This window comes from Nerophis lumbriciformis, linkage group LG23 (genome assembly GCF_033978685.3).
Source record: "Nerophis lumbriciformis linkage group LG23, RoL_Nlum_v2.1, whole genome shotgun sequence".
NCBI classification, from domain to species: Eukaryota; Metazoa; Chordata; class Actinopteri; order Syngnathiformes; family Syngnathidae; genus Nerophis; species Nerophis lumbriciformis.
In genome coordinates, this window is record NC_084570.2 from 37,472,464 (window position 1) to 37,489,153 (window position 16,690).

Genomic DNA, 16,690 nt, shown 5'->3' on the forward strand with positions numbered 1-16,690 from the left:
TAAGTAGCGTGCCGCACGTTGTGTAAACAATGCACACCGAGGCACAACACATGGCATGCTAGCAGCGACGGCGCTACAATAGACTGACCATACGTCCTCTTTTCACCGGACACGGGGCTGTCCGGACGGAGTTTCTTAAATGCCTCAAATGTCCGGCATTTTGAGTTCGGGTTGCGTGTATTTTCAATGTACGTTCGGGGTTAAGAAGGGGTTAAAAACAAAACAAATTGTGCGCGCAGCAGCATTCGTGAAGATGGGGCAGAGACAGAGAGAGCAAGAGAGTTATGATAAACACACATGCGTCGCCAGGCTCTGCTTTTTATCGATAGATTTATCAGATTTCATCATTTATTATCTATAGCAGGTGTTTCAAAAGTGTGCCCCGGAGGCCATTTGCGGCCCACAGCTAATGTTTAAAAGGCCCACGGCACATTCTAAAAATACTATTAAAATAACAAAAACAAAACAAAAGTGAAATAAAAAAGCTTAAAAGGTGAAATGTAATTTAGAAAAAGTTGCAATGTTGACTAATAAAACAAAGCTGTTTTTTTTCTTTCAAACTGTCATTGCTCAAAACATAATATTGAATCAAAATCAATGTTATTGTGAATTATTGACCTATCCAAGGTTCCAATTACTTCACATCAAATATTCCACTAAGAAAAATATTTTTGGTGGAAGATTTTGCAAATTTGGTAAATAAATAACCAAAAAATTTATATTTTGTTGTTTTCTTACTGTACCGAAAATGAACCGAACCGTGACCTCTAAACCGAGGTATGTATCGAACCTAAAAAAATTTTGTGTAGCGTTACACCCCTAATGGACGCGCCCCTGCTTATTCCAGCAAAACAATGCCAGGCCACGTGTTATACAACAGCGTGGCTTCATAGTAAAAGAATGCGGGTACTAGACTGGCCAGCCTGTAGTCCAGACCGGTTTCCCATTGAAAATGAAAAATTGGTCTCCTCAGTTACCAAACGTCGTTAAAAGGAAAGGCCATGTACAAACCCCGTTTCCATATGAGTTGGGAAATTGTGTTAGATGTAAATATAAACGGAATACAATGATTTGCAAATCCTTTTCAATCCATATTCAATTGAATGCACTACAAAGACAAGATATTTGATGTTCAAACTCATAAACTTTATTTTTTTTTTGCAAATAATAATTAACTTAGAATTTCATGGCTGCAGCACGTGCCAAAGTAGTTGGGAAAGGGCATGTTCACCAGTGTGTTACATCACCTTTTCTTTTAACAACACTCAAACGATTTGGAACTGAGGAAACTAATTGTTGAAGCTTTGAAAGTGGAATTCTTTCCCATTCTTGTTTTATGTAGAGCTTCAGTCGTTCGACAGTCCGGGGTCTCCGCTGTCGTATTTTACGCTTCATAATGTGCCACACATTTTCGATGGGAGACAGGTCTGGACTGCAGGCGGACCAGGAAAGTACCCGCAGTCTTTTTTTTACGAAGCCACGCTGTTGTAACACGTACTGAATGTGGCTTGGCATAGGGCTGGGCGATATATCGCGAGTTTGCTTCTGTGTGATATAGAAAATGATTATATCGTGATATTGAAGTATACGTTGTCACGCAGTTGCTTTTAGCTGCGGGCATTACACTACAGGCGTTTCTCACTCTTTCTGGTCTCTCCTTCTCACAGGGGCGTATAACAAGCCCACCTTCTTACATACGTCACATACTGTTGGGCGTGTAACGTCATACGCCCTCTTCCAGCAGAGAGGTAGCAGCATGGCTAACGTTAGCTGAGGCAGGTGGTACAAGCGGAGCGGTGCGAGTGACAATACAAGAGAAGGTGCAAAACTGATCACACATGGAGGAAGAACAATTAATGCCCAAAAAAACAGCACGGAGTCCATCATCTGGCGGTAGTTTGGCTTCAAGCGGGAAGATAATCAGCAGACAACAGTAATATGCAAAGTATGCAGCAGAAGCGTTGTTACAAAAAGTTGCAGCCAACGTTCCCTATAAGGTGTGCGCCTGCGCAATTGCGCACTGCTCAAGCGTCCTCTGCGCACAGCAAATATATGCAGCGCACCAAATCAAATCCCACCTGAATTCTAAACAAAATCAACACATTTATACTGTGTCATTTTGCAATGCAACTCTGAGTGACAGTGACAACAAGCGGCCCTAACGGTGTTCGTCAACACCGTTCAATTGAACACCGTTCAATTATTGTAAAGTCTATCGAGATGCTTCGAGAACAGGAATTATATTGATCACTTTATTGAGCAAAACTGTTTATATTCGGCCATAACCACACCTAAAACATGAGTAAAAAACTTCTATCTCGAAAAACTAATCATTTTCTGCCTTACAAACCAGGCCAAAACCAACTTGTCATCTGTCACCAACACGCATACCACTAAGCCACTGGTGGGTTTATGGCCACACAAAAAGTCGGACAACTCCAACACCACACAAAGTTACACTATGACCTCTCAGTCATACGTGTGCTTATTCTACTGTCATTTATTCTTAATGTTAATTTATTGATATTAATCATGGAATGCTGTTACTAGAGAAAGTTACAGGAATGCACACTTCATCCTATGCTTACATTTCATTGTGCAACATGAGGATGTTTAAGGGGAACTAAATGTGATCTCTGAAAGGGGTACAAATGATTTCCAAAGCAGGACCCTCACCCAGATATATTGTACAATACTAATCCATAGCTTATGAAAAACAAGATTTCTTTTATTTTCATTACAAGTGGGCCAAATCACTAATATTACAAAATAATCTCATGAAAATGACTCCTCTCATTTGAGTGTTATTATAAAAGATTGGTTTGAGACAGGTGTGCTGCTGGTATTGCCACGTGCGATGTTCACTGAATGCTCAAGGAGTTTTTGTGTTTGCTCAGACACATGAATAATTAGAGGGAACATTGGTAGCAGCACGACTAATTTGTTCTTTTATTTAAAAAGTCACCCGCGAGAGAATGAAGAGTGCTTGAAACTCTGCACGTTAACATCTCCGGCCGGTGCCACACCCAAAAAAATGCCCAAACAACCTGCACTGACAAATGAGCCTGACCTCTTCCATTTACAGATCAACACCATATGGAAAAACATAGTCACAAACACAAGGAGATAACGTCCGCAGTAATTTATTACATAGCGAAGGACATGGCTCAATAAACATAATCTATGCAACATTTTGACCAGAGAACCACCATTACATGTTATGTAGACCACAAGGAAGTGTTTTCAATTTAGAAAAATAATAATAATATGACTCCTTTAATGCCCCCTATTATATGCATCAAGTGTTCATTCAAGGCTAAGGCAAAATATCGAGATATATATCGTATATCGCGATATGGCCTAAAAATATCGAGATATTAATAAAAGCCAATATCGCCCAGCCCTAGCTTGGCATTGTCTTGCTGAAATAAGCAGGGGCGTCCATGAAAAAAGATGGCAGCATATGTTGTTCCAAAACCTGTATGTACCTTTCAGCATTAATGGTGCCTTCACAGATGTGTAAGTTAACCATGCCTTGGGCACTAATGCACCCCCATACCATCACACATGCTGGCTTTTGAACTTTGCGTCGATAACAGTCTGGATGGTTCGCTTCCCCTTTGGTCCGGATGACATGATGTTGAATATTTCCAAAAACAATTTGAAATGTGGACTCGTCAGACCACAGAACACTTTTCCACTTTGCATGAGTCCATCTTAGATGATCTTGGGCCCAGAGAAGCCGGCGGCGTTTCTGGATGTTGTTGATAAATGGCTTTCGCTTTGCATAGTAGAGCTTTAACTTGCACTTACAGATGGAGCGACGAACTGTATATAGTGACAGTGGTTTTCTGAAGTGTTCCTGAGCCCATGTGGTGATATCCTTTAGAGATTGATGTCGGTTTTTGATACAGTGCCGTCTGAGGGATCGAAGGTCACGGTCATTCAATGTTGGTTTCCGGCCATGCCGCTTACGTAGAGTGATTTCTCCAGATTCTCTGAACCTTTCGATGATATTATGGACCGTAGATGTTGAAATCCCTAAATGTCTTGCAATTGCACTTTGAGAAACGTTCTTAAACTGTTTGACTATTTGCTCACGCAGTTGTGGACAAAAGGGTGTACCTCGCCCCATCCTTTCTTGTGAAAGACTGAGCATTTTTAGGGAAGCTGTTTTTATACCCAATCATGGCACCCACCTGTTCCCAATCAGCCTGCACACCTGTGGGATGTTCCAAATAAGTGTTTGATGAGCATTCCTCAACTTTATCAGTATTTCTTGCCACCTTTCCCAACTTCTTTGTCACATGTTGCTGGCATCAAATTCTAAAGTTAATGACTATTTGCAAAAAAAATAAGTTTATTAGTCTGAACATCAAATATGTTGTCTTTGTAGCATATTCAACTGAATATGGGTTGAAAATGATTTGCAAATCATTGTATTCCGTTTTTTTTTTTTTTTTTTTTTTTTTACAAATTACACAACATGCCAACTTCACTGGTTTTGGGTTTCGTAGATCACAGCTGTTTTTTAATAATCAAATAATTGTGTCAGTTACTACGGTGACTACTTTTCTCTTAATCAAGAGAGTTGTTTATTCTGGAACAATGCACATAAAGAACAATCTGATTTACAGATTTCAAATGAGCCAGATTATAGCATAATTGCCCATTTACGTCTGTAGTCCCAAGACATGAAAACAAAAACACAAAAGGACAATAAAACATTACAATGTCAAAAATACAGACACAAACAATAAAAACAAAACAATTAGTCAAAGTGATGGCATGACTGGGAATTTTTAACAAACTATTTGAGATTCTTTTTAAAAGTGTAAAAAGTAGGACATTCTCCAATATTACTGGGAAGTCTGTTCCAGAAATGACTGACAGACAGAAGTGTTTGTCAAAAGGTTGTTTTTCAGCTCTGTCAGTCCTCAGTTTAATGTACGTGAAAGGTGGCGGTGGGGCGTGGCCATGAAGAACTTTATAAAGTAAACAGCTTTTTTAAAATTGTTATATGTTATATGTATATATATATTGTTATATGTTATGTATGTATTGTTGTATGTTATAGTTTACCAAAACGTTACACTGATGGAATGACAGAGACTTTTGCACAAGGATTTTTATAGATTTTTTTCATTAACATTTCTATGGGTTTTTCCAGTGAGCTACCAGGTTGTGATGAAGTAATCTATGCGGGAAAATAATGTTGTGTGAATGTCCAAGCATTCACACAAATAAGATTCTACACCAAAAAAACCCATGTATTATTATTATTATTATTTTTACTATATGTGTGAATGTCCAAGCATTCACACAAATAACATTCTACACCAAAAAACATATTTATTATTATTAATATTATCATTATTATTATTATATGTGTGAATGTCCAATCATTCACACAAATAAGATTCTACACCAAAAAAACATATATTTATTATTATTAATATTAATATTATTATTACATGTCTGAATGTCCAAGCATTCACACAAATAAGATTCTATACCAAAAAACATGTTTATTATTATTAATATTATCATTATAATTATATGTGTGAATGTCCAAACATTAGTTTCAAATAAGATTCTACACCAAAAAACATATTTTTATTATTATTATTATTATTACTATTATTATCATTATATGTGTGAATGTTCAAACATTCACACATATAAGACTCTACACCAAAAAAACATCTATTTATTATTATTCTGCTGTAAAACTTTGGCGCGCTTCACAGCCCACAGTTTTCGTCCGATCGGACCTGTTCAAGTAACAAATTGTTCGGCTCCATCAGGAATGGTGAGCTTCCCAAAATTAAAAAAAAAAAAAATCTCAGATTACCCAGTTTTTTGGGTCAATTTGTCCATTGAAAACGAATGGGCCATTTTTCGAACATTCACAATTCTCACATTTCTCAACCGATTCAACCGTTCCACACACTCTACTCACTTTGGACAATCAAACTACCATTTTCCAAGTTCAAAAAAATTCATCACATTTTCCAAAGCCCTATTTTTACATCTTCCTGGAAAGTTTTCAAACTCCACATTTGTCAACCGTTTTAGACCATTCCACCTTCAAAACATTCTTCTTAATTGCAACAACAACCATTTTTCTTTTAGTACAAATTCACGGTTTTCCCAAAATTTCAAAATACCCATTTAAATTCAAACTTTTCCTACTTCAATCATATTTCAACTGTTTTGAAAAAGTCCAACACCAACACATTCATATCATCTAGGAGAGGGGTCGGCAACCCGCGGCTCCGGAACCGCATGCGGCTCTTTGATCACTCTGATGCGGCTCAGCAGCTTACTTGCTGAACCCCCAATTTCCCCGTGAGACTTCCGAATTTCGGTACCTCTCGCGGAAAACTCCCGGGATTAATATTTGCCGATTTTCACCCTTACAGCTATAATAAGGGCGTGCCATGATGGTACAACATTTGACACCCTCTACAATCTGTATTAACAGCGTGCCAGCCCAACACTTGTTATACAATGTGCATCTTCTGCTTGCACACGTACGTGACAGCAAGGCATACTTGCTCAACAGCCACACAGGTTACACTGACGGTGGCCATATAAAACAACTTTAACACTCTTACTAATAATGCGCCACACTTTGAACCAAAACCAAACAAATATGACAAACACATTTCGGGAGAACATCTGCACCTTAACACAACATAAACACAACAGAACAAACACCCAGAATCCCATGCAGCCCTGACTTTTCCGGGCTACATTATACACCCCTGCTACCACCAAACCCCGCCCCCACCCCAACCCTACTCCCTCACACATCAACCCCCCCCCCCGTCTCTGTGCGTCGGTTGAGGTGGGCGGGGTTTGGTAGCGGGGGTGTATAATGTATCCCGGAAAAGTTAGGGCTGCATGGGATTCTGGGTATGTGTCCTGTTGTGCTTATGTTGTGTTACGGTGCAGATGTTCTCCCGAAATGTGTTTGTCATTCTTGTTTGGTGTGGGTTCACAGTGTGGCGCATTATTAGAAAGAGTGTTAAAGTTGTTTTTTTTTATACCACCACCGTCAGTGTAACCTGTGTGGTTGTTGACCAAGTATGCCTTGCTGTCAACCACGTGAGCAAGCGGAAGCCCCATACAATGTGTGGCCGATCAGGCACGCTGGTTGTAGTGGGTGCCATATGCTGTACTATCACGGCACGCGTGCCACTGACAAGCGCCATTCAATTAAAACCCGCGTGCTGCACCAGCTTTCAAATTCCATATAAAGGTGAGGGCAGCGTGTCTGAGACCACTGGTTTATACATAGCACAAAGCAAAAAAAAAAAAAAACTTTGTATGCAGTGTTATTTCATTTAAAATTTCAAAAAATTTTTGCGGCTCCCATTGTTTTCTATAATTTGTGAAACTGGTCAAAATGGCTCTTTGACTGGTAAAGGTTGCCGACCCCTGATCTAGGATAATTGTTGTTCATCCATGCATTTTCTACCGCTTGTCCCTTTCGAGGTCTCAGCTGCACACGGGCGGAAGGCGGGGTACACCCTGGACAAGTCGCCACCTCATCACAGAGCCAACAGATAGACAGACAACATTCACACTCACTTTCACACACTAGGGCCAATTTAGTGTTGCCAATCAACCTATCTCCAAGTGCATGTCTTTGGAAGTGGGAGGAAGCCGAAGTACCCGGAGGGAACCCACGCAGTCACGGGGAGAACATGCAAACTCCACACAGAAATATCCCGAGCCCGGGATTGAACTCAGGACCTTCACAAGGCACAAGCACTAACCCCTGTTTCACCGTGCTGCCCGGACAATTGTTGTATTACCGATATTTTCAAAAATTCCAGTTTTTCCCGAAATCCCCAAGTCCTAGGAAATTCCCACTCAAATGAATGGACGTACTTATAGTTCTACAATGCCCTAAATTCTCAAAATGTTGCCAATTTACTCAATTCCGACCTTTCAACCATCAACCCACACTGCTCTTCACATATGTCCAATGCAAAACATTTTGTCCTTTTCCTAAAATTCCCGGTAATTTCTTCCACATTGACAGTGAAGAGGAATCATACAATGGACTGCATATCCCACATTTCTCACCCGATTTGAACCGTTCCCACATTCACACACTCCACTCTGTTCCACTCGCGTGTATCAGCGACTGCCGCACGTAGGGCAATCACACTACTGGAACTGCACATTCTAGTTGAGTGTAAAAACATCTTAGCAGCCTTGATTGTCAGTGAAGGTCTGATTTGTTTAAAATGATGCAGACTGAACTTGATTCTTTTTGCTGTGAGTTTGATTAGGTTTTTTTTAAAGAAAGTGTGACCGTGAGGTACTTGAACTCCTCTACAATATCAAGCTCAACATCCCACAAGAACACACTGAACCACTTGAGTTTTTTTGTTTTTTTGTGTGAACACTTAAATGAAGGATTCTTAAATCTTAATTTTATCCACATTGATAATTCTTTGTATGCACATTTTACACAAAGAGCATACATTCTGATTCAGTTTGGTAGTAAAGGATTTGTGCACAATAAGCCATCCATCCATCCATTTCCTACCGCTTGTCCCTTTTTTTGGGGTCGCTGGAGCCTGTCTCAGCTGCATTCGGGCAGAAGGCGGGGTACACCCTAGACGAATCGCCACCTCATCGCAGGGCCAACACAGATAGACAGACAACATTCACACTCACATTCACACACTACGGTCAATTTATTGTTTCCAATCAGCCAATCCCCAGGTGCATGTCTTATACTGTTGAAATGAATGTGTTGCTCATTGCAACTCCAAGGTGGAGGCTGAATATTCTGAATAATAATACGTTTAAGGGACACTTAAAGGATCAATTTTATGGCTTCCCATCCACAGTTGCTAAGAACTGATAGTCTAAACCAGGGGTCCCCAAACTTTTTGACTCGGGGGCCGCATTGGGTTAAAACAATTTGGCCGGGGGCCGGGCTGTGTATATATATATATATATATATATATATATATATATATATATATATATATATATATATCCATCCATCCATCCATTTTCTGCCGCTTATTCCCTTCGGGGTCGCTGGAGCCTATCTCAGCTATATATACATATATATACATACATACATATATATATATACATATACATACATACATATATATATATACATATACATACATACATACATATATACACATACATACATACATATATATATACACACATACATACATACATACATATATATACACACACACATATACATACACACACACATAATATATATACATATATATATATATATATATATATATATATATATACATACATACATATATATATATATTATATACATATATTATATATATATATATATATATACATATATTATATATATATATATATATATATATATATATATATATATATATATATATATATATATATATATATATATATATATATATATATATATATATATATATATATATATATATATATATATATGTATATATTATTTTTTTTAATACTTGGGACTTCACGCGAGCCTGACTTTGGACGCTGGCGGGCCGGATCAGTTTGGGGACCCCTGGTCTAAACGGTCATATTCAACTTGGCAATCACCGACATGCGGATGTTTCAAACCAACTCTAGATCAGTGGTGCCCAAACGTTTTGCCTCCAAGGGCCAAAGTAAAATGTGCCAATGATTTGTGGGCCAAACAGCGATTTTTACCACCGCCAGTGAGTAATTTATCCTCATACCGCCATACAAATATAACTTGTGTGCCTCGTTCAGTTAACATCTTTTATGTGCATTTTTAACGTCAAAACATTCCAAAAAAGGTAATTCGTCTACAGATTTTTGCCATTTCCAGTTGTTGCTCTGGAACCAGTTGGTCCTAGATTTTTCATCTTTCAAACTTTACCCAGACAGATTAGACATATGGAGGATGCTACATTTGGAAGCATTTAGGTGACCAAGATGATTCTTTTCCATTGACAACTTTACCGTTGAGCATGGGTCCCAAATTCAAACACAACTATTTAGCATGTGATTTTTTTTTTAAATAATAGATTTTACAATTAAAAAAATAACTAGTAATTCTGTAATATTACCAGAATATGTACAATGGTTTTACACCAAATTACTGTAAATTAAAAAACTGTTTTTACATTAAAATTCTGGTGACTGAGCTGCTACTTTTTTACCGTAAAATCTACGTTCCCCTTTTTCACAGTGCCTTTTTTCACAGTGCTATAAATTGAAAAACAGTACCGCTGTTATTTTTACCGCAAAATTCTGCCGACTTTTTACCGTAAAATCTACGTTCCCTTTTTTCACAGTGCATTACTATAAATTGAAAAACAGTACCGCTGTTATTTTTACCGCAAAATTCTGGCGACTTTTAACCGTAAAATCTATGTTCCCTTTTTTTTTTTACAGTGCATTACTGTAAATGACAAAAACGGTACCACACTAGAGTGAAATTACATTTGGCAGCCATCCGCTGGTGGGCCAAGTGAAATGACACGACCGGCCAAATGAGGCCCACAGGCCCCACTTTGGGCATCCCTGGTGTAGATGAAGTCAGGAATGTTTGCATGGTGTTCTTACAATAAAATGGGAGCAGTTGGTACCTGTTTGCGGGTATTTCAGGAACCATCACTTGCGGAGAGGCGGCGTTTGAGGACGTGGACTCCGCCTCCTTCCCTTTCTTTTTGTCCGCCTTGCTGTCGCCGTCAGACTTCCTGCCTTTCTTGGGCGTAGCGGGACCGTCCGTGTAGGCGCTGCGTCCTCGACCGGCCCTCCCTCGGCTGCCCACCACGCGCCCTTCATTCTCCTCGTCGGAGGCGGCGTCCTGGCCGGCGGGCGAGTGAGTCTCGCAGAACGCCGTCTTCTTCACGGAGAAGGTGGTCCCGTTGACGCCGGTCTCTCGCACCGGGTCGATCTTCATGAAGAGGCCGGCGCGCTGGGCGCAGGTGACGTGGAAGGCGGTGTAGCAGTTGGCCTTGTGACACTGGATGGACGCCCCGCGGCCCTTCTGCTTGCACAGGTAGCAGGTGAGCTTCCAGCGCGCCGGGGGAATGTTGTTGACGCCTTCCACCGGTTCCAGGAAGACGGTGTTGGCGAAACAGACTTCAGGGATCCAGATGGCGCAGACCACGTGCGCCCAGCGGCCGTCGCTCGTTTGCTTGAAGGCGCCGCCTCTGTTAGGGCACAGGACGCAGTCCACGGGTTTCTGCGGGGACTGAAGGCAGCAGCGGCACAGCCACTGTCCCTCGGGGATGTAGGGCACGCCGTAGCACTCCTGGTGCACGGCCAGGTTGCAGGCATCGCAGAAGAGGATGACGTTGCTGTTCAGGCACTCGTCGTCTAGGCACACGCAGCAGAAGGCGTCGTCGTCGATGGCATTCTGAGAAGGCACGCGGGTGCGCGCTTCCCGGTACGCCTCGTCCTCCAGGCGGTCCACCAGCAGCTCGAATGTGTCCGGCGAGAGTGCGGAGCAACCCTCAGCCGTCCGCCCGGCGTTGACCATCTCCAGCCAGGCGGCGTCCTCTTCGTCCATGTCGTACTCTGCCACGGCTTCCTGCTCCTCTGGGGAGCGTTCAATGTAGCGATAGTACCCCGTGGGCAGAGGGGGCGCCTCCATGGGGGTGAACGTCTCCACCACACGAAAAGAAGGCTCAGGGAGCGTCGCCGAGTGATTGTGCATCGCTTTCGGCTTTTCCGGCGTTGGCGCTCCAGCGCAGTGGTTCTTTGAGGGTGGCGGTGACTTAAAAGGCGTTTTACATTTGAAGTCTTTCCGGCGGCCACGCGGCATGACGGCTTTGCTGACAGCCAGCAGGGCGCTGACGGGAGGGGACGGCTGTTCGCTGTTCTCCTTGTTGCTGTTACACTCGCTGATGTCCTGCGCCGTCATCTCGTCCTCGGCAACGACCACTAGAGGCTCCAAAACGGAGATGCGGTGAAGGCGGCCGTCCAGCTCTACCTCCACCACCTTCTGGACCTGGGCGTAGCTCAGCGTCTCTCTGCTCGGGGACGCTTTGAGGCCGTAGGGAGATGGCGATCGCTGGCGGGCACCACCGCCGGCTGGTGTCCCCACTGACTCCCTGGCATCCTCGTCGCTTCCTGCGGCCAAATGGCCTTTTCGGCGTGGCTTCCTCATAGGCCGGCGATCACGGCGCCTCCTGGTCATTGGCAACAAACCACAATGAACGCCATTATTACACCACATGACACAAAGGCCTATTGTTAGCACACAATAAGTTCAAAAAAGGTTGGAAATGTTGATAGGAATAAGACGCAGCACAACCAAGTCATAACACCACAAATCTATGTCAAGATTACAAAATATTTTGTACTAGGGCTGGGCCGACAAACGATATCAATATATATCACCATAGACACGTAATGATATCAATGAAAAATGCGTTCAATAAAAAGGTAATTTTATATATATATATATATACACACATATATATATATATATATATATATACACACACATATACATATATATATATATATATATACATATATATATATATACATATATATATATATACATATATATATATATACATATATATATATATATATATACACACATATATCTATCGGCATGTTGGGTAATTTGTAAATAGGGTTGCTGGCTCCTGGGGTTCAATCCCCACCTTCTACCATCCTGGTCACGTCCGTTGTGTCATTGGGCAAGACACTTCACCCTTGCTCCTGATGGGTGCTGGTTAGCGCCTTGCATGGCAGCTCCCGCCATCAGTGTGTGTGAATGGGTGAATGTGGAAATAGTGTCAAAGCGCTTTGAGTACCTTGAAGGTAGAAAAGCGCTATACAAGTATAACCCATTTATCATGTATTTATTTAAAAACAGAATACAGTGATTTGCAAATCCTTTTCAACTTACATTCAATTGAATAGACTGCAAAGACAAGATATTTAATGTTCAAACTGAAAAACTAATTTTTTTTTTGCAAATAATCATGAACTTAGAATTTAATGGCAGCAACACATTGCAAAAAAATTGGCACAGGGGCATTTTTTCCACTGTGTTACATGGCCTTTCCTTTTAACAACACTCAGTAAACGTTTGGGAACTGAGGAAACCAATTTTTCATTTTCAATGGGAGACCGGTCTGGACTACAGGCTGGCCAGTCGAGTACCCGCACTCTTTTACTATGGCATTGTATTACTGGAATAAGCAGAGGCGTCCATTAGGGGTGTAACGGTACACAAAAATTTCGGTTCGATACGTACCTCGGTTTAGAGGTCACGGTTCGGTTCATTTTCGGTACACTAAGAAAAAAACAAAATATAATTTTTTTGGTTATTTATTTACCAAATTTGCAAAATCTTCCACCAAAAATATTTTTTCTTAGTGGAATATTTAATGTGAAGTAATCTGAACTTTGGATAGGTCAATAATTCATACTAACATTGATTTTGATTCAATATTAAGTTTTGAGCAATGACAGTTTGAAAGAAAAAAATACAGCTTTGTTTTAGAGCTGGGCCATATGGTCTTTTTCTAATATCGCAATATTTTAAGGCCATATCGCGATACACGATATATATCTCGATATTTTGCCTTAGCCTTGAATGAACACTTGATGCATATAATCACAGCAGTATGATGATTCTATGTGTCTACATTAAAACATTCTTCTTCATACTGCATTAATATATGCTACTTTAAAACTTTCACGCAGAGAAGGAAATCACAACTAAAAAATCACTATTGTTTTCATACGGTGTTGATCTGGAAATGTTTGCCTCTGCATTTTGATGGTGTGGGCGTGTGGCACCGAACGGAGATGTTGACATGCGGAGTAAGCATTGTTCATTCTCTAGCAGGTGACTTTTAAAATGATGCTACATATTAGCAGTAATGCTACTTTTTATAGCAACGCTTTCGCCCCACACTTGACAAATTATGGTTGTCTGTTCGACATATTCCCACTTGAAGCCAAACCACCGCCAGACGATAGAACCCCTGCTGTTTTTTGGGGGAATTAATCATTCCTTCATTTGTTACCAGATTCGCACCTTCTCTCTCTCGTATTACCACTAGCATCACAGCTAACGTTAGCCATGCTACCTCTCTGCTGCGCGAGGGCGTATACGTATGTGACATGTGTCGTGACAGTATGTGACGTATGTAGAAGCTGCGCTTGCTGTCTGTGAGAAGGAGAGACAGTAAAGAGTGAGGAGAGCTTGTTGTGTAATGCCAGCAGCCAAAAGCAACTGCGTGAGAACGCATACTCGAATATCATGATTAGGGCTGCAGCTAACGATTATTTTTCTATCGATTAATCTATAGATTATTTTTTCGATTAATCTGTTAATCTATAGATTATTTTTTCGATTAATCTATGGATTATTTTTCCTTTTACCGATTATTTTTTTTATTTAAAATGAAGAGGAAAAAATAAATGTAGGCCAGTTTTTTCAAAAGGCATGGCTTTTATTTACAAAAAAAAAAGTATGGCCACTCAGTCAACATTGACAACAACATGACAAAATATTCTGTAACAATGTAAACATTTAAAACTTTTAACATTTAACAAAATTAAAAGTAGCTTATTTGCTTTTTAATGTGCAAATATAAAAGTAAACATCCAGTGCAAATCTTAATATTCTGGAATAGTATAAGCATTTAAAAAGTAAAAGTATTGCTTATTTTGCTTTAAAATGTGCAAAAATAAAGATAAACATCCAATACAAAAAAGTGCAAAACGGAAATATTCTGTAACAAGTGTAAACATTTCAACAAAAGTAAAAGTATTGCTTATTTGCTAAAATGTGCAAAAATAAAGCTAAACATCCAATACAAAAAAGTGTACAGTGTAAACATTTCAACAAAAGTAAAAGTATTGCTTATTTTGCTTAATAACACAACAATGATAGTATGATTAAAGTGAAAGTTAATTGTTGGTTTGTACATAGTATATGTAACTGTTAATGTTGTAAAAGGTATTTGCACAACTAATTAACGTTAGCGTTTGTGACACGTCTTGTGCCGTGGGGTTCTTTCAGGACCGACAGACTGAACGCCAGACGGCTTTGCCAGGTTTACAATCTTTTAATTTTACACAAAGTCTTTTCTCTTCCAACTCTTTTCTCTTTCTTTCCTCGCTTTTCAGCTCCTCTTCCTCGCTCGCTCGTCGTCCCCTGTCTCTTGCGGCGTCGCTCCCGGCGCGCCCCGCCTCGCCGCTCGCTCGCCGCCGCCGCCGCCGCCTCTCCACAGCGTTAAAGAGGAGCGCGTCTTTGTAAACACTGAACAGGCACGCCAAACGCGCCTCTCAGAGCAAACGGTGCTTTAGTTTATGAATTTACAACGCAGATACAAATGACACATTCATGTTTTTGTGTAATAATGACAACGTATACGCACGCGGACGATTGACTTGTTGATGGTGATGGAAAGAACGCTGTCGGGGGTTTTCTTTTCAAATGTTCGTTCATAGCCGTTGTGCTGCTATGATAGGCCATTTCCGCTCGACACAGTGTGCATACAACAACATTATTAGGCCGTTTATTGAAATACTCCGACACTTTTGACGACTTTTGGCGTGCTTTTTTCCCCTCGCTCGCATCATCTGCTTTGCGCTCCGCCATGACAGTAGTGTGACGTAAATATGTGACGCGCCGACGCACAAAAACGGCATCGACGTATTTACGTAACCGATGACGTCGACGCGTCGTTTCAGCCTTAATCATGATCTATCTATCTACATACACACATGCATGCACGCATGCATGCACGCACGCACGCACGCACGCACGCACGCACGCACGCACGCACGCACGCACGCACGCACGCACGCACGCACGCACGCACGCACGCACGCACGCACGCACGCACGCACGCACACACACACACACACACAGGGTTTCCCGCAGCGCTTTGTTGTTAAGGCGGCCGCCTTGCCACGTCTAGTGTGTGTGTGACAATCATTGGCACTTTAACTTTAACTTTTAACAAAAAGCCACCGCCTAAATTAAAGTCTTAACAAGCTGCTCCGCTTAGTTCTGCCTCTGCCAGTACGTCTCTGCAGCACTAGGGATGTCCCGATCCAGGTTTTTGCACTTCCGATTCGATACCGATATTGTTTTTGCATTTCCGATCCGATACCGATACTGACCGATACCGATACTGGCCTATCCGAGCATGTATTAAAGTTTAAAGTTATTTAGCCTACTTAGTTGTCAGAATCATGTTGAAAAGGGTTTTAGTACTCTTGATAACAACTAGCCAGCTGAATTAGGGGAGTTTGAATAATACACAATGGTTGGTAACAAGAAACTGACCTGTTTATTCAAGGATAAACACAAAATAGACAAAATTATACATGACAAACAGAAATGGCATCATTGAACTAGGGCTGGGCGATATGGCCTTTTTTTAATATTGCGATATTTTAAGGCCATATTGCGATACACAATATATATCTCGATATTTTGCCTTAGCCTTGAATGAACACTTGATGCATATAATCACAGCAGTATGATGATTCTATGTGTTTTGATTGATTGATTGAGACTTTTATTAGTAGGTTGCACAGTGAAGTACATATTCCGTACAATTGACCACTAAATGGTAACACCCGAATAAGTTTTTCAACTTGTTTAAGTCGGGGTCCACTTAAATTGATTCATGATACAGATATATACTATCAG

General features: G+C 40.9%; 1 protein-coding gene across 6 annotated transcripts in view; it reads right to left on the bottom strand.

Annotated features, from left to right (window-relative positions):
- Positions 1-16,690, bottom strand: part of brpf3b (bromodomain and PHD finger containing, 3b) — a 53,068-nt gene that overhangs the window by 30,430 nt on the left and 5,948 nt on the right. For 3 of the 6 annotated variants that reach the window (XM_061985597.2, XM_061985596.2, XM_061985602.2), the window contains exons 2-3: positions 13,268-13,306; positions 10,632-12,182 (exon numbers count right to left, since the gene is read on the bottom strand). In XM_061985597.2, coding sequence (XP_061841581.2) covers positions 10,632-12,182; positions 13,268-13,296 — 1,580 coding nt within the window. In that variant the 5' untranslated portion in view covers positions 13,297-13,306. The remainder of the gene's footprint in view (positions 1-10,631; positions 12,183-13,267; positions 13,307-16,690) is intronic. The other 3 variants (XM_061985601.2, XM_061985599.2, XM_061985598.2) reach the window with 1 other exon arrangement.